The sequence below is a fragment of the Muntiacus reevesi genome, chromosome 1 (assembly GCF_963930625.1).
Source record: "Muntiacus reevesi chromosome 1, mMunRee1.1, whole genome shotgun sequence".
NCBI classification, from domain to species: Eukaryota; Metazoa; Chordata; class Mammalia; order Artiodactyla; family Cervidae; genus Muntiacus; species Muntiacus reevesi.
The window spans coordinates 53,939,107-53,960,827 of NC_089249.1; the positions used below are offsets into that span (position 1 = coordinate 53,939,107).

The window sequence follows — 21,721 nt, forward strand, 5'->3', positions numbered from 1 at the left end:
ATCTTAAATGGCAAATCCTGACCTTCTGCAATGCAGTTAGCATGTGTGACCTTTTTGAATTCATCCAGGCCCGCTGTTCTGACCCTCTGACTTCCCCAGCACCAGAATAAGGTAATGGGAACATGCCATGGTGCAGGGAAGAGCAGGTTTGACTGGGGTCATGAGACGGACCACGGAGAAGATGGCCAGGTCCCAAAGTCAGGAGGAGGCGTGTGTTGAGTCCAGATGGGGAACCATCCCTGGCAGGTTGTACCATGAAGGACTCATCAGATTTGACCATGTGCAGACAGGCCCCAGAGGGCATGAGCAGAGGCCCTGAACTCTGATTGTATGTGGTCAGTTCCAGGGACTGTGTACTGGTGCTGCTTAGGCATGTGGCCTTTGTTGGAAAATGGTGGTAAATACAATGCAGGTGTTAAGTGAGACAGGAGGTAATGAAGCAAGCGGCTGCTGAGCCGTGCGTCCTAGGACTGGCTCTGTCCTGGTGGAGAGCTGAGGGCTTGAGTAACTGGCCCAAAGCATCAGGCCTGGCTGTGTGTCCCACCTGATGCCCTCTCCTACTGCAGTTCACCCCCAGCTCCTCCCTGCTGACTTGTTCCTGCCTTTATTTTCTCAGCTGTGATGGGGCCCAGCCCTGAGCCAGGTGCCATGGTCAGGATGAGGCGTGTGTTGAGTCTGATGGGGAGCCACCTCTGGCACCTGGAGCTGCTAATTGGAGGCACTGAATCTGGGGAAATACATGCAGGGAAGGGCCAGGACCTGCTCCCCGGAACTGGCAAGAGTTTGACTCTTCAGGGGACACACCTCGTCCCATTCCAACACAGGTACAAGGGACAAGGGTCTAACTCCTGTGGAGGGGGATTGTGACACTGGCGTAGACGAGCTCAGAGTCAAGTGGGTCACTCCTACTGCTCCACTGAGAGATGCAGGGCAAGCCTCCTGCTTCCCAGTGGACATCAGTGATGGCCAATAAAGCCATCTCCCTTTCTCAAACCCAGGAGTCACCAGAACAGGGCCAGCCTCCGGTCCCATCTCCCATCATAGCTGAGAAGCCTGGGTTTCTAAAGCTTAGGAGGTAAGCCTTTGGGACATTGTTTTGGTTAAGAACCCTTTCTCTTTTTCCCAAGAGCAGAGTCCCACACAATGGCCAGATAAAAACCACACCACACACTCCATTAACCCTGGGCATAATTTATTTTTTGCATAGGCATAAATTAGAATCTGGAGATAAAAAAAATTAAGAACCAATAGTGCAGCATTTGTGACAGGAGAGCTCAAACAAAACCTGGCTGCCTGGAGGCAGGGGCCGGTGCTGGAACAGCACAGGGGGTCTTTGGGGCCTCACCTTTGTTCCAGCCCCATCTTCTAGGAACTCTTCCAAGGGCACCCACCTATGCAGTAGCCCTTCCTGCCCCCTCCCCACAGGCCAGAATGAACCACAGAGTAAGAACCCAGTCAGTGCCTCAGGCCCGTCTTGGCAGCCAGGTTACAAGGAACTGAATTCACCCAAGGCCCCACAGAACGGGGCTAGAAATCAAGCCCTTAGCTTCCCAGTTAAAAAAACAGGAGGACCTTGAAAAATATTTACACAATAGAGCAGGGCCTGCCGGGTCCAAAAGCTCCCACCTCAGCAACCCCTCCTTAACCACCCCCCCCCACCCCCACCCATGACTGCTCCCTGTAGAAATTGAGTCAGAATAGAAACAATGAAGCAAGAGCTGAATGAGCCCCAGGGATGGCTTAGGATCAGGGGCCTGATGGGGTGGGGCGGGGCCGACAGTCCACCCCACCCCAGTGACACCCTGGATGTCACTCTCATCGTGTCACTGGGCCACCACGAGAGCCCAGGGAGCTCTGTGAACACTGCTGGCTGCCCCCAGAGGACAGGTCTGCACCTACACCCTGGGGGGACGTGGCAAGCTTGCTCTGGGGAACAGGTGGGCCCGAGCCGGAGAGGGGAGCAGAGAGGGCCCTGGGCCCGGCGTCAGGAGAGAGAAGACAACTGCTGTCCCCAGCAGAGGGGCTCCTGTAGGCTCCCAGGAGCCAGACCCTCCAGGGTACAAGAAGGCCCTGGCCCACCCAGACCCAGGACAAGCAGTGTACAGAAGCCCTTCAGGAACGCTGTGAGCCTCGGCTGACGGCACTGGTGTCTGGAGGAGCCCAGCCACCCGCTCCCAGGAGCTTCATGCCCGGGGACCAGTCCCGACCTGCACCCTGAGCACCCCCCTCGCCGAGGGAGGGGGCACGGCCCAGCTGCCCCAGGCCCTAGCCTGTCTCACCCACAGCTTTGGCACCTGCTTCATCTGCGCAGCTCCCGAGGTGTCAGTCCCTCCACACGGGCCAGGGGCAGGCAGGTCTGGTCCACTTTTGCTGGACCACGGGCATCACCCCACTCTCCCCGCCTCAGTTCCCCACGACATGCTACATATATACACCCTTCCAAGAGGGAGAAGATGCCCAGTGCTTGGCACACGGAGAGCAAAGAAGGAAGAGAGAGAATGGGGCCTGCTGACCGCTCGAGCCGCCCGTTGCACAGGAAAAGCCCGCGTGTTCTTTCATCTCCACTGCGCCAGGGCTCCTTTCTTGCTCCTGGAAGTCAGTGCGCTTCAAGCGTGTGCGGGGAGGTGGGGAGGTGCTGCGCACCTAACCCCAGAGGGGGGGCATGGCCGGCAGCAGCACAGAGAAGGCCTAGTGGGCGGGCTCCCCGTGCACCCTGAAGCGGTAGATGCAGGTGTACTCGGGGTGGCCCCAGTTAGTCAGGATGCGCAGCTCCACCACCTGGTACGTGGCCATTTTAGGATCCTGCAGAGGAAAGGAAGGGCTAAGAATTCAGATTGGAGGGGAGACAGCCACACCCAGGGCCAGACACCCTCTCCCTCAGGCCTCTGCGGAGAAACCAGACTTCAAAAATCCCATCTTCAGGCCCTGGAAGAGTTTCCAGCTGGTGGGCCAAGAAGCCCCAGAGGCTTCCGAGGTCCTACAGGGGCTGGGAACACACGCTAAGGCTGCGTGAGGTACCCACAGCCACAGAAATACGACCTTACAACTGAACACGAGCACGATGCATCCTGAACTGGGAGAAACTCCCAGGGGCTCCTTTTGACCATGAGCAGGACCACCTTTGAGGGAAGTCTGATACATGCTGATGTTGAAAAAGGATTCCTTCACCATGAATTAAGCAGAATGTGTTTTTTTGTTTTTTTTGTCAAGTTCCCATCAAGCCTCTGTACGCTCGTTTTCGGCTGAGAGCTGAAATTCTCTGGCCTGGCAGCCAGGCCTGCCTCTCTTCCCACCTTGGTCCCTCCTCCACCTCACCCAGTTTCCACACTTGGACTCCTCTGGGGTGGCTCTCAGGTCACCTGGGCTGGAGACTGGGAAGCTGTTTCTGACAAGGGCCTAGGAGACCGATGTCCACTCAGGTTGAGGCAAGAGGCCCCTCTCTGGGGCCCAGCCAGGCTGTGCCGCGTGACACCCTGCCAGGCCACAGCCTCACTCAAGACACCTGCCCTCACAGATTCCCCAACACCATCCCCGGAAGGGCTCCACCCCACGCCACTCGGACAGTTTTCTGTTTCGTATCTCAAGCTGTGGGTGGGCTGGGCTGTGGCTTCTCACTTGGGACCCCCAGTGCCTGGCACAGGGTAAGCACTCAGAAAACAGCTGATGAATGGATGGGAAAGGAAGTATGCCACACCTCTGCGAGCAGACCCAGAGTTCCATACCTGAAAATAAAACGTCTGAATGGGCTCCCCGTCCTGGTCGTAGGTGAACTGGCCAAGGAGCGTCCCTTCCTGCTGCAGGTCCTCGTCGAACCCCTGAGGATGGAGGGAGGACCCCGCCCTTAGCCATGGGCCCCCAGGGAGGAAGGCCTTCCCTTCTGGCTCCCCCTGGTCCCCTGCCATCTGGCAGGGCAGGGGCTGGCCTCCTTGGGGACTGCAGGGGTCCTGAGCTCTGGACGCAGGGCTGCTGTGTGATCTGTGACAACTCGCTTAACGTCTTAGGCCTCCGGTTTTTTTCCTCTGCAGCCTGAGGCAGCTGACACCGAAGTGCCGTTTCCCACCTTGGCACTGTCTTCCACATCTATGCCCTGCCCCCCAGCCGAAGAAGGACCCCAGCTATAGCCTCGATAGAGACCCCCAGCTCCCAGGAGGGATACTCACAAAGATGGCAAAGTCCTTGGGGGCACTGGAGATGGTGCTGTTGGGCGACAAGGATTTGGGCACGTGCTCTAAGGTGACGGCACTGGGGCGGATGCGGGCAGAAAGGCGAACCACAGCAAAGCCCTGGGGCCCCTGGAAGGCCCAGCAGTTGCCTGGGTGCACATCTGGCTGGAGGGGAAAAAGACGGGTCAGCGCGCGGCAGGTGGCGAACTGCCCTGAGCGCAGCTCTTTATGACCCAGGGTGGGACAGCCACGGAGGTGACACAGGGTGCTCAGGGCCCCACCTGAAGAATGACTCGGGGAGACTGGGAGTGGTACCACAGGGGGATGCCGAAGAGGCTGAGGAGGGCCGTCTTGGTCTCGTAGGTCTCCGAACATCGAGTGCTGATGACACTGGCCCCTGAGACCGGAAAGAGAAGCAGGGTGGGCGCCGGGGGCCGGCACCCTGGGGGCTGGACACTAGCAAGGGAGGGAGACCCCGGCAGTGGGCTCCTTAGCTTGCCAGCCAAGGGAAACTGCCTGTTCCCTCAGGACAGCACTTTCCATCTGACCCAGACCACAGAGCAGCAGTAAGCATCAGCCCGCCCTGGTGAAGGATTACCCTCAGTATATCCTGCCCTCTCCCATAGTTGCTCGCCTTTGTGGTGAGTTCTGGGTTCTGATTTCTGCTGACTTCAAGCCCTGCTTGCTTAGCACCACGGCTGCCCCAGCAGATGCCAGCGGGCCTGCAGTGCGGGGCAAGAGGGGCCCAGCAAAGGGAGGCAAGCTAGACACACCTCCCGACTCGAGAGCGTAGTCCACCATCCCGATGCGGTCCTCGCTGTAGCGCTTCAGAGCCTGGTTTACGATACGGTGCACCTGCTAAAACACAGGCGCCCAGAGCAGCTGTGACGGGGAAGCCAACGCGTCCACCTCTGTGCCCCGTTCTGAGGGGCCAGGGGCCCTCAGACGGAACCCTCCGATGTCTGTGCCACCCTGGTGTCCAGAAGCGTGTTGCGCTTCCCCAGGCGTGCCCCCGCCCCCTCACACCAGCCCCAAAGCAAACATCGGAGGCTCCTGCATGTCACTTAGGTCCTGGAACCTGCCAGGGAGCTGGCGGGGTGGGACCATGCAGTTCTGTGCCTCCCAGGAGGAGAACAGTGTGTGTGGGGGGTCCAGGAACAGAGTCCTCACCTCCTCGGTCACCCCAATCATGCCTTCCTTCTGCAGCGTCAGCCCCAGGCTGGCCACGGCCTCCCTCGCCGACTTGCCCTGCATCTCGGCCACGCGGGCAAGGATCTTGCTCTCCAGCTCCCGCAGCTGAGCTTCCATCTCCTCTCGCTGAATGAGCCCAGTGTGGGTTCCCCCACCTCGAAGAAGGAACTGACTGACCCAGGCAGGGAGCTGAGACTCCACCTAGGGACCAAAATGGTCTCACTCTGGGAGGCTCACTGGGAAGGTGGAAGCTGCCACCACAGGGCCCAGCCGGACTGGAGTGGGGGGCGGGGGGCGGCGCCTGGCTTGGGTCAAGAGGCCAGGCAGTGAGTACAGGCCCCTCTGTACTCACTCCAGCGAGAGGAGGGCTGGCACGTGCCTGCTCAGGCCACAGGGGGGAAAGAGGAACAACCCTCCATATTATCAGTGAGAAAACAGGAAGAACTTCCATCAAAGAAAGCCAGCATCTGTGCCCAGAGCAGGGGCAGGAGGCACTCTGCCTCGCAGACTCCCAGGACCGGCGCAGAGGAGGGGTATTCCCGGGGAACCCAGAGGGTTCCAACTCACGTCATCCCGCACAGCCTGGAGCTGCTGGGGCAACAGCCCCACCTGGTCCTCCACCGAGCTCTGCTTCAGGGTCAGGGCTGCCAGCTCCTGCCGCAGGCTTGCCAGCTGACCCTCCAGCCGCCCCAGCTCCTTCATGGCGTTCTCCTGGAAGGACTCCTGGGTCATCCTGCTCCCAAAGAGAAGAATAAGCTGTGGGTCTCCAGTGAGGGGTAAGGCTATGCTGAGGCAAACGAGAGGATCCCCTAGTTGGCACCTGACATACGTGAGTGCAAGGCCTGCTCTCAGAGGTTCTAAACTGAGGCTGTAGAACAGCTCTGGTGCCTACGCTTGGCCTGCATATCCCAAGGAGCTAGTTATTATCCTGCTTCGCTCCTAAGCCCAGATGCAGAATTCGCTGCCTCGGCTCGCACATCCTCCACAGTACGGGCATCTGGGGCACGGGGAGGCAGCCAGCACAAGGCTGCGCAGGAAAGATGGCGCATCTATAAACGAACCCGGGGATTCTGATTTTCCGCAGGACCCACGATCCCGTGTCCCGACCGCCACTGCCCCTCGAGGACAGGCTCTGAGCAGATGGTCCTGAGCCGGGTTTCTGCCATCTCCTTCTCAGCCTGGGACACAGAACTCTGCTCTGGGTTTCTGCCCCCTACCCCTGTCTGCAGGTGGGAATGGAGAGGCTGGAGATGAGCAAGCCTAGGACAGACAGCAGCGCCCATTACCTTTGCCACTCTGACTTCAGCTGCTGGAGTCGAGCCTCAGATTCCTATAAGCAGGAAGAAGACACCAATTCAAGGACTGTCAGGCTCACAGCAATCAGTCTCCCAGAGCAGGATCTGTTCCTTTTGGGGTCTCTGCTTAACCACATCCCCACCCCAGGGCCTCCTGGCTGTTCTAGCAAATGTCAAACTGGCCTCCCAGTTGATGTCCTGATGTGAGTCTCACCCCATAACTATTGCGCTCAGGCGTTCAGCCGTTCACTCATTCATTCACCATGTTATACCGAGCACAACAGGCCACTTGAAAGTAGCCCTTCCTGTCCTCCGGCATACTCCCAGGGCATCTTCACAGAGTGTTCCAGCCCAGGGGTATTCAGTTTAAGCAGAGGTCAGGAGACTACACATCCTTCTCCCCATTCTATGTCTAAGCAGACCCTTTGGGGTCAAGGTGTTTCAGCCCAAGAGGAGATGATGAATTGGATCAAGCCCCAAGCTCACCAACCTGTGAGGCCTGGACAATCTTCTTGAAAAGGTCTTCTGAGTCCTGTTGATGCTCTGCTCTCAGGGTGACTAGCTCTTCCTATCAGGTATAGGAGAGAGGCTGAGAACGCTGCTGAGCCGTGCTCAGAGGGCCACTTAAAACCAGTAAGTGGTGTAACTGGAATTCAAACTAGGCCTGTTTGATTGCAAACTTCAGCTCCTGGCCTTTCTGCTATTGTGCCTTCCTGGAAACATCCAAGACCCCTCTCGTCTTAACTGCACACCTGCGTGGTTTGCCGAACCCACACGGGCACCGTGCCACGTGCAGTACAGCCTCTTGCTCTCAAGACCAGGGACGGGGCAGACAGGAGAGCCTCCATCGCAAAGGGGAGGAAAGTAAGGCTTAAAGAAGGTAACTGCCAAGCGGCAGAGCTGTCTGACCCTAAGATGACAACACACTGCGGGCTCCCTCATGTCAGGGAGTGCGGGGCCTCACCCCCTCCACCCCACGCACCCAGGGTGTCACCCACACAGAGGGCTGTACGGCCCCTCAGCTCCTGTCGCCCACCTGGATCCGAGCAGCAGTGTCCCTGCGGAGGTCCTCCTTCAGGGCAGCCTCGCGGCGGCTCACCAGCCCCTCCAGGAGCACCAGAGTGTCCTCGTGGCTCAGGCCACCGCCTCCGCCTCCCTGCCCGCCAGCCCCCTGCTGCAGTTCCAGGCGCTCCAGCCGCATGGCCTCCTTCTGCCAGCTGGAGGAGAACTCAGCAGCAAGAGCGTCCAGGCGCCGCTCCAGCGAGTGTACCTGGGACAGAATGCGCTGCTCGGCCTGGCGGGGCGGGGAGGGGGGAAAGCCACAGAGGTGAGGGACTCGTGACAACAGAGCTTCCTAAAAAGAAATGGAAGCGAGTCCCAGGAACACACAGCCTGCCAACTCGATTAAAAGGTAGGAGCCTACTGGGAACAGAGGTTGGGCTTCTAACTTTCAAAAATTCTATTTTTAAACGAGGCGGTATTTGCATGACTCAAAAAGCAAGCAGCAAAGTCAAGGTCCTAACCTCTGCTCCATTCACCCAGGGCCCTCACCACCAACCCTTCATAGGAAACTATTTTTTAAACGCAGATGAAAGTAAATACAAAGATAGGTTCATCCTTTACTTCCCCCATTTTACAGAAAAGCTGGTCCTGAAATTGAATTGTCTTTACTAGTGATTAAAAAAAGTTAAAGATGCCACAACACATTATTTTCTGAAATAATAACATCACGGTCAGTAAAGTACTATCCATCAAAATAAATGGTTAAAAATGTGATGCCAAGTTAAATTCAGCAGGATGCAAGCAAAGTTCACATAACAGTAATTAGAGGACAAAGAGTTTTACATCTTCATCGCAGAGCCCAGGACCTGTACACACACACTGCTGTTGTCTGTGCATGCATCACCCCTCCCGCCCTTGACCCCAGGCCTCTTGAGGGCATGGTCTGGACCCAATCCATCTTTAGCCTCTGACAGGATCCAAAAAATGACCACTGTCCTGCCCTCCTCCCTACACCTGTACCCTCTGCAATGTGGCTTCCCAGGTGCTCCCTTGAGAGGTGGACTCTCTTTCCCTCTCCTTGAATCTGGCCAACAGAGTGTGGCAGAAGTGAATCTAGTCCCTGAAGTCTGGCCTGACTCCACCCTCCTGGAACCCTGCCCAGTTGCTGGGAGAGCAAGCCCAGGCTAGCTAGCCGGACACTGAAGGTACAGCCCGGCCAGGCCAGGCCTAGACCAGGCGCCCCTGCTGACCCACCAGTCCACTGTGGATGCTCTAGTCGAGGGGGCCTAGCCAAGATCAGCTGTCCTTGCTCAGACCAGAAAAGCTACCCAGAGGACCTGCGGATTCACGAGCTAGTCCAATGCTGGCACTTTTCTTTTTGGCCACACTGTGCCGCTTGCGGGATCTTAATTCCCTGACCAGGGATCAATACAAGAGCGAGTCTTAACCACTGAACCATTGCAGGTGACCCTCCAGTGCTGGTAATCTTAAGGCACTGATTTTGGTAGTAGTAGGTAACAGACCAGGATGCTACCTGACTCACAGAAGGTACTCAGTAAATATTTGTGATACTGTATTAAAAAGGAAGAAAGCAGACAATTTGTCTGATTTCTTTTCCTTTTGTTTTCTGTGCTTCTTAGGATGGAAACTAACTTTAGGACAGGTCTGAGTCACATTTAAGTGCAGGCAGAACTTCCTCCCCACCCCCTGCACCACGAACAGTAGAGACAGGAAGGTGTCCTGGGAGACAGGCAGCATCTTTTCGGCTAGGAGTGTGTGAGGAGTGAGGGCAAGGAATGCAATGGCAAATGCAGGCCAATGGTGGGCGGTGGGTGGGTGGGGGCGGTGCTGCGACCCTAAGACGCTCACCTGGAACTGTGGGGATGAGTCTCTGGACTCCCAGACCTCACGCTGCCCACTGCTCCCCTTCGAGGCCCACCAGGAGACCACAGCGGGGTGGAGCGTCTGCAGCCCGAAGGGGTAGAAGTACCAGGCTCCTGCAAACAGAGGAGAGGATAGTTACGGGGGCCGGGGCCCAGCGAGGAGGCACACGGCAGCCGCGTTCATCACTAGCCTGTTTCACTCGTGGGAGCCTTGCTCCTGCTGAAGGTGGTAGGAGAGATGGAGGTTCCCCCACTGAGGCAGCAACCTCCACCTGATGATCACAGAGTATAAGCATTCTCACATCCCCTCAGGGATCCTAATCTTTCCATAGACGGCAAGGCTTGCAGGAAATCGCTGGAAGCTGAGGACTATCCAGGGATGGAACCCAGAGGCCCTGAAGGTGCTTCTCAGGCTGTATAGCAGCATCACCCAGGGAGCTTCTCCAATAGCATCTGGCCCCACCTGCCAGGGAGTGAGCTCGCTGGCCTGGGCAGATCCCTCTGCAATGAGTTTTAAAAGCTCCCCAAGTGACTGCAATGGGTAGCCATAGTTGCGCCATCACTGGAACAGAATCCACCCACTCAGAGAGGCTGCCTGTGGCCCCAGAACAGAGCACAAGGCTGCCACACAAAGATGTATTGCTTTAGGGGCCACCTGTATTTACTCCTGAGCTACGCACGTGCATGTGTGGGCATGTACATGTATGCGTGGCAGTGACAGCACCTGGAGAAGCCATACTGGCTGTGGGGTCTCCAGCCTGGTATGATGCCACACTTGCCACATGAGTGTTGGCCTTGAGCAGGTGCGATGGGAAGTATGTGACCACCAGGCTTTAACTCAGACCCTCCGGACAGGCCTTTGCTCACTGCCCTCCCTTAGCTGGCCACTCCACCCCTCAGCCTTTCAGACTTTCTATGTGCATCTCCTCGTGAGACTGTGACGACCTTGGCCCTGCCAACCCCATGCGGGGATGGTGAAACAAACAGATAGCACGAGGGAATGTGCTTTCCGAACATAATGCTATAGGATCACAAAGTCATTATTATTGTTTTAAGAGTGATACCCAGTTTCCACTGAATAGGAACAAGCTGTTCTTATAACAGCAAAGGAATCAACACTTGGAAAGATGTCCTACTTTGGTATAAATTAAAGAAATACAACTTCAGTAGATGTTAAAAAACCAACTCTAAAATAATAATAATAATAAAGCATGGTCTTTAGTTATAAACTGGTAACTTTGAGCCTGGGGGCCACAGGGGACGCTCATAGGGAAGTGTAGCAATTTTAACTGTAAAAAAATGTGAAAGTTCAATGATAGAGATCAGCACAACGTGGAGCATCTTGCAAACAAAATGTAACTTAGTATCTTGGTGCAAAAAAGTGCTCTTACTTCTCTTTCCTACTTCATGGTTTTGATCTTAAAGACAGCTGAAGCCTTGATGCAGTAAGAATTCACTCATCCACACTATGTCCTGATTTGGAACGGAGGGAAAATGAGTGCTAATAACAGTGTCAGAGTCCCTGTCTTTTACCCCAGCACTCCTGTAACAGGGCATCTTCTGGCCCCATGGCTTCCAAGGATGCTCTAGACATGCCAGGCCGTCCCACAGAGCCACCCAAACCAACGACCAGATGGGCAGGTTGGGGCACTGCCCCTTCAACCCGCTGATCACCAGAGGGCCCAGGAGAGCCAGACAGGATGTTGCCCAGGCTTGATCTGACCCCGCCTTGTCTTTGCGCTTACTGTAGCTTTTCAGTGTCCCTCCAGTTTTCACATTTCTGCTCAGCGCCACCCTCGGTGCAGACTCTGCCTGCCCCTCTGGCTCACCAGCCCCCTCTCCACAAGGAGAGTCCTCCCTTCCCGGTGACAGTGGAAACTCACCATAGGTCAGGCCAGTCAGAAGCAACAGCAGCAAGAGGAACCACAGGAACGTCTTCAGGGATGAGAAGCGTCTGGACCACAGGAGGGGAGAGAGGGCAGGCGGAGGGGTCAAGAGACCTCTAGGGCCTCTGGGTGCCCTCAGGGAGTCCCTAGAGTGCTGAGCTACAGTCGGTGGGGGGACACCCTCAAGCCTTGCATCTTGCCAGGGCCAGACTGGATGCTGAGAGCTTTACCTGCAGAGCTGGGAATGATGGGGACAATTCTGACTCTGAATTATACTGATGTTATTAAAAATAAATCCTGGGGTCCTTAAATAACCTAAAACTCTTATACAAAGAGATCTTCAAAGCAAGCAAATATAGAAGAAAAGAAAAGTTAACTCCTTAGACAATATTTCTTTTAGAAAAATGAGGAGCCTTTTTTGGTGACATGAATTCACCCTTGCTCCTCTTTTCAGCATAGTTGGCTGCCCACTCCAACCAGGTTTAGGGCCAGAGGGACCCCCTAACCTCCTGGTTCAGTCTTCCTTCCTCTGCCCAAGGGCCAGCTCCCAAAATCTGGCTCTGCTGGGTAAGGGACTTGGGGAACAGACCCACAGCATCCTCAGGTCACACCCGTTCATGGCTTCTGAACACAACATTGGAAACACTGGGGGCCAAGGACACCACGCCCTTGATGCTGGAAAATACCACTTGCTGGCTAGAGCCTAAGGCCTGGCCGTGGGAGTAAGGCCGAGCTCGTCTGAGACTCCGAAGTGGCTGGGCTGGTGTTCAGCAGGAAGCACCCGAGAAGAAACAAGAACCTGTGTTCCGGAACGCCTCCTGACGAGCTATTAAATCAAGGGGCAAAGCCTAACCCTGCGTCCCACCCTCTGTCAGGCAGAGCCGAGCTTTGGGCATCCACTCCATGCTCTCTAATACAAGCAGCAAATACTGGGGAAAACCCTTCAGAGAAACGATCGCATACAGGTTTAGATGCTTTACTGGCCACCCCCCTGCCCAGGGCCTTCTGATTCCTTGTCAATTTCGCTCACCTGGTTAAAACGAAGACGTCAAGGAGGGAGGCGGCTGTGGTCAGGCGGTACCAGGTGGTGCCGATCCACCAGTACAGGAGCCCAAAGAGCCGGCCTGGAAAAGGGCCCGTGGAGCCTAAGTGCCACCCTGAACCAGCGGCTTTCGGGTCTTTACCCGCAGTCCTCCTGCCCTGACAGCCAGTGCACCTCTGTCCTGTCCCACACCTCCCAGTTCCCATCGTCCCACCCGCCCGCCCATGCTACCAACGCCCTCCAGCCCGCTTCCAAGCAAGCGTGCTCCTGTGGCTCCCGGCTCCCAGCGATTATTCTGGAACAAGCTTTTCCCGGTGGCGCTACAGTCTCCGTAACAGAGTTGGATGCCCAACCGCAGAAAGATGGGCGAAAGTAACTGCCGGAGAAAACAGAAACGATCGTGCACAGAGCAGTGTGCACCCACCTGGAGAGGTGACCACCATCCAGAGAAAAGAGCCCGCCTGGGAGACAGCATTCCGCAGCCGTGACCCCGAGCCCCTGTGGTCTGTCTCTGAGTAGCCTGTGGGGTGGCGGGAGTCAGGGGGAGAGGGAACAACTCAGTTGTCTTCAAGCTTTCATTTTAACTTTTTTACTTTCTTTTTTTGGCTGCACCATGCCGCCTGTGGGATCTTAACTTCCCCAACCAGGGGTGGAACCCACGTCCACTGCAGCGGAAGCACAGAGTCCTAACCACTGTCCTCCCTCATAAGAGCCCTGGAATATGGAAGACCGTCACTGTCTGCTCCTCTAGCCTGTGAGCTGAGATGGTGTGTCCAAGTGACTCAGGCTGGCAGGCGGCAGGTCAGTAAACGCTGTTGGAGTGACATGCTCGGTTCCCAACGTTTTATTTCCCTTGAACTTCTGTCTGCTTCCCTCTGCTTCCCAGCAGTCCCTCAAACCACTCAGAACTGGACTAAGGAATCACTACCTCCTGTGTGTGAAGGCTCATGCTTAACACTTGCTGGAAACATCAGAACAAGGGGACTGGTCACAGGCTGCTCAGGGCCTCGTGGGGCCTGGCCATCGCAGCCCGGCATGTCAGGACCACCCCCGGCCTGGCTTGGGTACCACGGTGGCCCAGCAGCGACGCCCAGCTGGACACGGGTGCTCTCCCAAGCTGTCAGGGCACCCTCCCCGGCTTCCCAGCAGCCCGGGAACCTGGCGGAGTGTCTCCCCGAGCCTGGGGAAGGAGGACGTCGCCTACCTACGTAGTCATCCTCAGAGGAGTAGCCTGAGGAGGACCCAAGGAAGTCCTCGGAGAGCTTGTTCTCCGGGAGCCCGTTGACCTTGCTGCTGTCGGTGCCGCCCGTGCCTCTCCTTCTCCTCACCCGCAGGTCCTCACCTGGGGAGGGAAGAACTCGGGGTTCTCCTGGGGCAGATGCTCCAAGGAGGGAGGCGGTGTTCTTGGGAACACCCTGAGGAGCATCTCTGATGGGCAGATGGAATCTACTCTGAGCCCCTCCCAAGCCCCCTTGAGTCCAAGGAAGGGTGGACTAGGACCTGCCCCCTCTGTCTCCTAGTCTGGAGCAGACACGTGGCTACTTCATCATCTCAAAGGACCTGGAAGTTCAGACAACTGGCTGCTCTTCCAAGGATTTCCAAAAGTGGGGCGCCTGTCTTCTGGCCCAGCAGTGGTTAGGAAACCCCCTGCGGGGGGGTGGTGGATTTTGAACCATAAATTTCCAGAGGAAGCCAAAGCCTCGGAGGAGGGTTGCGGATACTCACTCCAGTAGCGGTCGTCGAGGAGGGAGTTCCTGGTGAGGGAGGCAGCGATGGAAGCAGCCCGTGGACTGCCGATGTAGGACTCCCTGACCACGGACTCGCTGTAGTAGGAGGTGTGCGTGTCCGAGGAGGGGCCCAGCTGCGGCGCTGGGGAGAGGCGCTTGGAGTTGCTGGATTTCTTCTTCAAGGTCCTGTGGGAGGTCAGCCAGGAGGGGAGAGGCGGGAGCAGGCAGGTGAGCCGGCCTGGAATGCTCTGCCCTCCTACGGTGAGTGGCGTGGGGAGGTGGGGGGCGTGTGGGTAGCCGTGTTGCTAGGCAACTAACAACCCCCATCTGCTGACTGTCTGCCATGCAAAGCAGGTACTTTCTGTGCTCCCATTATCTCTAAATCTCACAAGCAGTTAGGTAAGATCAGTGAGAGAGTCGGGATTCAAATCCAGGTCTTGAACTTCAAAGCCCCAGTGTTCTTTCATGCTTCCTGATGGATTAGTCGTTTCTGCCACCCACTGAAAACCCAGACAAAGCCGGCCTGGCCTCGGAGAGCTACTCAAAGCCTCGGGGGGCTGTTATCCGGGGCTTGCGCCTGCCCGGGGGCAAGATGCAAGGTGGGGGGACGCCTGCCTTAGCTCACATCCCTGGTGCCCTTGGACTTGTTCATGTCCTCAGCTGCTTCGCTGGCCTTGCTGAGGCCCTACAGGCAGACGGTGAGGCAGGCAGCTGTGGGTCTGGCACAGCCATCCACAGCAGAAGGGGTTCCTGTGAGCCCAGCACTCGGTTTTGGGGTTTCCGGCCTGGCTCATGCTTGAAACTGCCTCTCCCCACTTCCTGTTCTCTGAATATGAGACAGCCCAGCTTAGACAGGAGAAACAGCGCTGGGCTCTGGCATCCTCGGAGGTGTGGCTGTCCCCTTGACCAGACGTGGGCAAGGTCTGGTCTCTGTCCACGGAAGTCACAACGGGAAGAGGCAGCACGGTGAACCACCCAAGACATTGGCTCAGTGGGTCGGGGGACCCACATGGGTTGGGGGTGGTGGGGAGCCCCTACCTGAGAGGGCTGTCCTTAAACAGAGTGCTCTGACTCCCCATCACCGAGCTCCCTCCACTGCTGCTGCTGCCACCATCATCGTCACCCTGGGAGGAGTAGCGTGTTAGGCGCTGGCTTCTTCGAGACATGATGAGGTGGGTGGGGGGACCCTTCCCCTGAAGGGAGTCTGGGGAGAGAAAGGCGGCCAGGTGAGGCTCAGCGCTGCTTTCAGCCCCTCCCCGGGGCCGGGTCGGAGAGACAAGACACAGCCTCCCAGTGAGGCACACACCCCTGTACATTCAACCAAAGAGCCTGAGATGTGGGCGAGATCGGGCGTTGATTAAGCATCCCGGCCCCACCCACCTGCAGCCCTCTGCACTCTGCCAGCCTCTTTCAAAGCAGGTACACAGGATTTCCAGACTTTCAAATTATTGGATGCTGAGCTCCGAGATCCAGAATTGGGCCTTCTGCAACCTCTGACACCAGGCGGAGCCCGTGGCACCTGCTAGGTAGGCTATAGGTGCTAAATAAACGCCACTCATCACTGCTGCCCTGCACAGATTTTCCAGTCCAGCTGTCTTACTGGGCTGCCCAGTCCCTAGAGCTGTGCCCATTCTTGTTCTAGCTTGTTTCCCTTAAGTGGGACGTGCATTCCTTTCTTTGTAGCTGTATTCATTGATTCAGAGCCCCAGTCAAACTCTGACTCCAGAAAACCTTTCCACTGTAACCCCCGCCTACATTCTGCTGGAGCCTTGGTGCCTAGCCCATTAGTGATTACTGGCCTGCAACATCAGTGCCTCTTGATATGATGCTGATGGTGGTGATAAAATACTTTGTTAAATGCCTCCTGGGTACGGGGCTCCTGACATACTCATTTCTGATCCTTATGATCAAGGGAGGTATCACCGCTCCCACTGTACAGGGGGGAACCTGGGAGCACTGAGAGGATCAGTAACCTGCCCATAGATCAATAACCCAGGCTGTAAGTGACAGTGGCAGAGTGTGCACTGCGCTGGGGCCTGGGTCTTTCCACTCCACCAAGAAGTTTTCAAGATGTTTCAGAAAGGTGTTGTTGTGTCCCCAACTAGAGTCTTTTTTAGCCTCCATTATGTTCAAAGGGCTTCCCTGATGGCTCAGTTGGTAAAGAATCCGCCTGCAGTGCAGAAGACCCTGGTTCAATCTGCTAGAGAAGGGATAGGCTACCCACTCCAGTATTCTTGGGCTTCCTTGGTGGCTCAGCTAGTAAAGAGTCCACCTGCAATGCAGGAGACCTGGGTTTGATCCCTGGGTTGGGAAGATCCCCTGGAGAAGGGAAAGGCTACCCACTCCAGTGTTCTGGCCTGGAGAATTCCATAGACTGTATAGTCCATGTGGTTGCAAAGAGTCCAACACGACTGAGCGACTTTAAAAAAAAAATTATGTTCAGAACAGACTGTGGACAGAGTTGTTACATTACAAATACCGGTTAACAAACTAGCAAAACGGGTAGGTGGAGCAGCTGTGTGAGATTGCTGTCAGCCTCTTCCAGCCAGACCAGCCACCACAGTGGGTAGAAACCAAGGCTCGGGGGTGAAGAGGCCAAGGTGAAAAGACCTGGCAAAACGCGGCATTCTACAACACAGGGTGAGTAATAAACCTTTCAGCTCTAGAAACCCAAATTCAGAATCTCTGATAACCAGTGTGAGCACTCTAAACATGGTGCCTTTGTTGGCCTGTGTTACAAAGTCACTGTTATACTTTGGCCCTAGTAGTATTTGTGATTTATCCCTTCTAATATTCCTGGTTGATACTTTTTTTTAAGCTGTGCTCCATCTTTGTTGCTGCGGCTGCACGGGCTTCTCATTGCAGTCGCTTCGCTTGTTGCAGAGCACTGGGTCAATAGTTGTGGTGCATGGGCTTAGCTGCTCTGCAGCATGTGGAATCTTCTGGATCAGGGATAGAACCCATGTCTCCTGCCTTGGCAGGTGGATGCTTCACCACTGAGCCACCATGGAAGCCCCTCCTGGTTGATACTTAAATTACTACTTCTCTGGGTTGTGTGGTGGCCGTAGGCTCTAACACATCCCAACTCACACCATGGAAACCAGGAGATCTGGCTGGTCTGGCTGGAGAATTCTACAAAGTTCTCTTCCAGAATATAAGCAGTCTCATGTCTTGGGACTTACTGGTGTCCTCACAGGTTGGATGCTCACCTGGCATCGTCCCTGGTTTAAGCCGAGGTTGGTAAAGCGACAGACTGGTAGTAGCCACAGCAGGAAGTTGGCCTGGGTCCTTTTCTATATTCAACTCCTTATAAGGTAATTCCACCCCCACTACTACCCTTCCTACCTGGAAGCTCCAGATGCCCACATAGGCACAGGCTCCTCCTCTTAACCCTGCCCTGATAAAGTTGATGAAGCTTTTGCCCTGGGCCAGGAACATAGCAAAGCGTTTATACAGAACTCAGGCTGCTGTTGGCAAGAATATAAAGAAATATGTAGATGGAGGTGTGTGTGTGTGTGTGTGTGTGTTGGGGCTGGGGGAGGGGTTGTTGAAAACCAACAGCAGCGCACACCCTCCCAGAGGGGTGTCTTCTTCCTAGGGTTCTGCTATCACAAAACAGTTTATGATACTGCTAACACAAAACTGAGCCTGGGTTTCACAAAAAAGGTCAAGGCTCTGTCCTCCAAAACAAAACAAGAGGTGAGCCTCTAGGAGCTCAAATCTTTTGCATATCAGAATCAACACCGCCCCCAGAAACACACACAGTTAAGATACCCTCAAATAAAACATCCCGCCCCACTTTTGAGCTGACCACATCCTTTTTTCAACTCCACCTTTCCCTTCCTCATCACAAACTTATATGGCAGTATCCAGTCACTCTTCGGACTTAACCTAGATCTTGACATCCTCCGCCTGACATTTTCACATCGCATTCCCACGTGGGACGGGCAAACCGCTCCAGATGCTAACTCTTCTCCCTTCATGCCCTACTGGCTCAAACTGCGGGACATTTCTCTCTCTCTCTCTCTCTCTTTTTTTTTTTTTTTTTAACCAACCACGCGCCTGTCCCTGCCTCTGCTCTAAGTAACACTCCCGCCCCCTATTTGTTTGCTTTTTTTTTTTTTTAGAACCGAACAAAATGGGCCTCCTCCCTATTCCCAGAGTTCTGACAAGCGGCGGCAGAAGCAGAGAACTGCCAGTCCCTGGAAACTGCCGAACTGGCACGAAAACGCAGGCACCGGCCTGGGCCGGTTTGGATAGCCGGGTCTCCGTTCCCCTCCTCCCGGGGAGGTTCGGCCCGGGGAAGTCCCGCCCGGAGACATCCGCCCTTAGGACCGACCAGTGGGGCGGCCAGTCCCGGAGTCGGGGGCCCGGCGGCGGCGGCGATGAGTCAGGACCGCCTTGGCGCTTGGCCCTTCTCGACTGGCCCAGGGGCGTGCTCCGGGCGGGGCTGGAGCCTGGCCCAGCTTGGCTGGAGAGGAAGAACCAGGCCTGGGCAACTCGGCTCTGGCCGCTGCGGCCTGACGATGACCCCGGGGTCAGGCCGGCCCGGGACCCGCGGGGAAGGGGGCGAGGCCGGCCCATCCTTCTCTCCCGGCGCGTCCGCCCGCCAGAGGCCCACGGCTGGCTGTTACCTGCCTCCGCAGCTGTTCTGTACAAGGCCGGGGGCTTCCGAGGCCCGCCGCGCCGCCCGGGCGCTCCACCCCCCCTTACCGCGTCGGAATCCGGGGAGCGGCGGTCGGCGCGGGGACCCGGGGCGCGCGCGGAGAGGCGGCAGGCGGGCTGGCAGGCGGACAATGCGGCCCGCGCTGAACTGCGCTGCGCGAGTGGGGCCGAACAGCGCGCGCGTGGCCGAGTGTGTATGTGTGTGCCTGTCAGTCAACGCTGACAGGCCGCAACCCATTGGCCAGGCTCCGCCCGCGTCACCGCCCACTGCCACCGCCCATTGGCGGTTTGAACACAAAGGCCCCCCGGCTCGCCCCGCCCGCCGCGTGGGCCCAGCGGGCGGGGCAGGACCAGACCAGAATCCGCGCGTGGGAGGCGCGGGTGAGCGGGGTGCGATGCCTCCCTGCTGGGGTACTCGGCTGAGGCCGGCCTGACTGCGCACTTGACTGGGTCTGGTGGCTGAAAACACCTGAGACCTCTCCTAGCGCCGCCTCACTCGCCTCACCCCACCCGCGATCTTCTGGGTCCCAGTGCTCCGCAAGCTGACTCGATGGGGCCGGGGTGCCAGCACCTTAAAGGCATTGAGGAGGGCACGAGGAAGTGGGGAGCAAGGGACAGTGACGACCCCCGATGGCCTGGGGCCCACCTGGAGGGGTAGCACGCAGTTAGCCCTTAGGGGACCGCCCCCTCCCCTAAACAAAGTGATTGTTGGAGGCATATGCGTAATTGTTCTCTTAGGTATCACACTTAAAAAAAAAAAAAAACCACATCTGGAAACAGGTTCTTAGAATTTTTATATGATTTGCTTAAAGTTACACAGCTTGAAAAAGGCAAAATTGAGATTAGAAGATTCTCTGAAATTACATGGCAGCTTTTTTTTTTCCATTTTAAGGAGGACACTTGCCTCAGTTGGGGCTGAGAAGGCAAAACTGGCTATTTATTCCTATGCCTTACTCAGATCTGCTTGTGGAATAAGTGCTTGATAGATACTGAGTGAATAATAAACACACTGCCTGACTCCAACGGTCCAGGGCCCTGGTTCCCCACGGGCCAGCCCTACAGGCACAGAAAAGGCCCCACTTGGGAGAAGCACTTCCTGTGCTAAGAGAAGGTGAAATGGTGTTATTTCACTTTTAAAGTGCCAAGAGGAAGAGACTCAAAATGACGAAATCCAGACAGGAAGATGCTGGGGGCAGAGGACTGAGGAAGTGTGAAGCCCTTGTACTCAGCTGGCTCCAGGTACAGATGAGCACCCCCGGCCCATCCCTGGGTCTCCATTGCCCCACCTGGAAAAGTGTCACCTGCGCTAACAGCCCATTGAAGACCACAGTGCTAGGTTCTGGGGTTATGACTTCGAGCTTCCTGAAGACAAGGGCTGGCTCCGGTCTGAGTATCTGGTGAACATGGGATGAGTTAAATGAGAATTCAAATCAGATTTAGAGTCAGCATTCAAGTAGGGGAGGAGGCCCTCTCTTGACACCTTGTCCTCCCCAAGGTGCTTAACTCCTCCATTCTATCCTAGCCAATTCCAGTGGAGTTCCCATATCCTGCCACCTCCATTGCACACCCTGCTTCACTTCTCTCCAGGGATCCTGGCAGAAGGACCCCCTTCCCAGGATATGCTGGTTTGTAAAGCGAGAGGCCATGTGCTTTCCACTGGCCACAGGAGAGGGCCATGCCCACAGGCTGGCTAGAAGCAGCCCTGACTAAACTATGTTGACTCTATGGGCCTGTAGTAGGTGAACCATGGGCCCCAAAGATATTGGGTTCTAATCCTTAGCTCCTGTGAATGTTACCGCACATGGATAGTCTTTGCAGATGCAATTAAATGGAAGGATTTTGAGATGGGGAGATTATCCTAGATTATCAAGGTGAATCCTAAATGTAATCACCAGTGTCCTTTGAAGAGAGAGGCAGAGGAGAAGAGGAGAGGGCGGTGCAGCCACGGAAGCAGAAATTGGAGTGTGTGGCTATAAGACAAGGAATGCTAGCAGACACCAGATGCTGGGAGAAGCCGGGGACGGAATCACTCCTCGAGCCTCCAATGGGAACAAGGCCCTACTGATCATGACTTTGGTCCAGTGATTTTTTTAAAAATTAATTTATTTATTTGGCTGAGCCAGGCCTTAGTTGCTGCACTCAGGATCTCGACCTTCATTGCGACACATGGATCTTTAGTTGCAGCGTGCAAACTGGTAGTTGCAGCATATGCGATCTATTAATATTTCCCTGACCACGGATCGAACCCAGGCCCGCTGCTGGGGGAGCACAAAGTCTTAGCCACTGTGGTCCAGTAATTTTGATTTTGGACTTCCGGTTTTCTCAACTATGAGAGGACAAATCGCTGTTGCTTTAAGTCACCGAATTTGTGGTCGTTTGTTACGGCAGAAACAGGAACATAATAAGGGCCCCTGGAAAACCCCTGGGCTTGTCACTCAAGGCTCCCATGGTTATGCCAGGCTCCTCCCTCTGTCCTGACCATTCTCTCTGATGGGATCTGTTCAGACTTGGGCGGTCACACACAGCCCTGTCTCCCCGTTTCTGCTGCCCCTGCCTCTCTGCCCTCCTCTCCCTCAGCAACGCTCTGCCCTTCTAGACTCCCCTCTCTGTCTGGCTGCCACTCATTTGTCCAGTCTTCTCCCAGCACCCTTCTCTCTTTTTCACAGCTCTCTTCTTGTTCCTCCTTTCTCTATCATCATTTCACAGACAGTGGCACGGTGGAAGTGGCCAGCTTTGCCCCAGCTGGAACAGGCTCTTGGTAGCTGACAAATGTGGCTACCGCCACGGGGCCACGTGGTGGCTTTCTCCATTGCCAGCCACTTCCGCTTCATTGGCCCCTTCCTTCATTAAAAAAAAAATTAAATTAT

The 21,721-nt window shown here is 55.8% G+C and overlaps 1 protein-coding gene across 2 annotated transcripts; it reads right to left on the reverse strand.

Moving 5' to 3' along the window:
- Positions 1-1,175: 1,175 nt before the first annotated feature.
- On the reverse strand, positions 1,176-19,070 carry SUN2 (Sad1 and UNC84 domain containing 2). Of its 2 annotated transcripts, none has more exons than XM_065943976.1 (18): positions 18,903-19,070; positions 15,228-15,393; positions 14,188-14,375; positions 13,667-13,804; positions 12,887-12,982; positions 12,451-12,544; positions 11,418-11,488; positions 9,521-9,648; positions 7,686-7,943; positions 7,140-7,217; positions 6,641-6,684; positions 5,922-6,087; positions 5,334-5,555; positions 4,937-5,021; positions 4,445-4,560; positions 4,161-4,328; positions 3,723-3,815; positions 1,176-2,802 (listed from the first exon to the last, which is right to left on the reverse strand). In XM_065943976.1, exons 2-18 carry the CDS (start codon positions 15,353-15,355, stop codon positions 2,689-2,691), a joined length of 2,187 nt encoding a protein of 728 aa, XP_065800048.1. In that variant the 5' UTR covers positions 15,356-15,393; positions 18,903-19,070; the 3' UTR covers positions 1,176-2,688. The 2 variants fall into 2 exon arrangements, with proteins under 2 accessions (XP_065800048.1, XP_065800057.1); XM_065943985.1 differs by having other exon boundaries at positions 18,824-19,070.
- Positions 19,071-21,721: the final 2,651 nt, after the last annotated feature.

What these genes read in the sequence shown, in the direction of transcription:
- SUN2 (XM_065943976.1), bottom strand. Translation starts at nt 15,355, where the DNA reads ATGTCTCGAAGAAGCCAGCGCCTAACACGCTACTCCTCCCAGGGTGAC. An exon ending in TTTAAGGACAGCCCTCTCAG is followed by an intron (nt 14,376 to 15,227) that starts GTAGGGGCTCCC and finishes GACCTCCCACAG; the next exon opens with GACCTTGAAGAAGAAATCCA. An exon ending in ACACTGCTGCTCGGATCCAG is followed by an intron (nt 7,218 to 7,685) that starts GTGGGCGACAGG and finishes TATACCTGATAG; the next exon opens with GAAGAGCTAGTCACCCTGAG.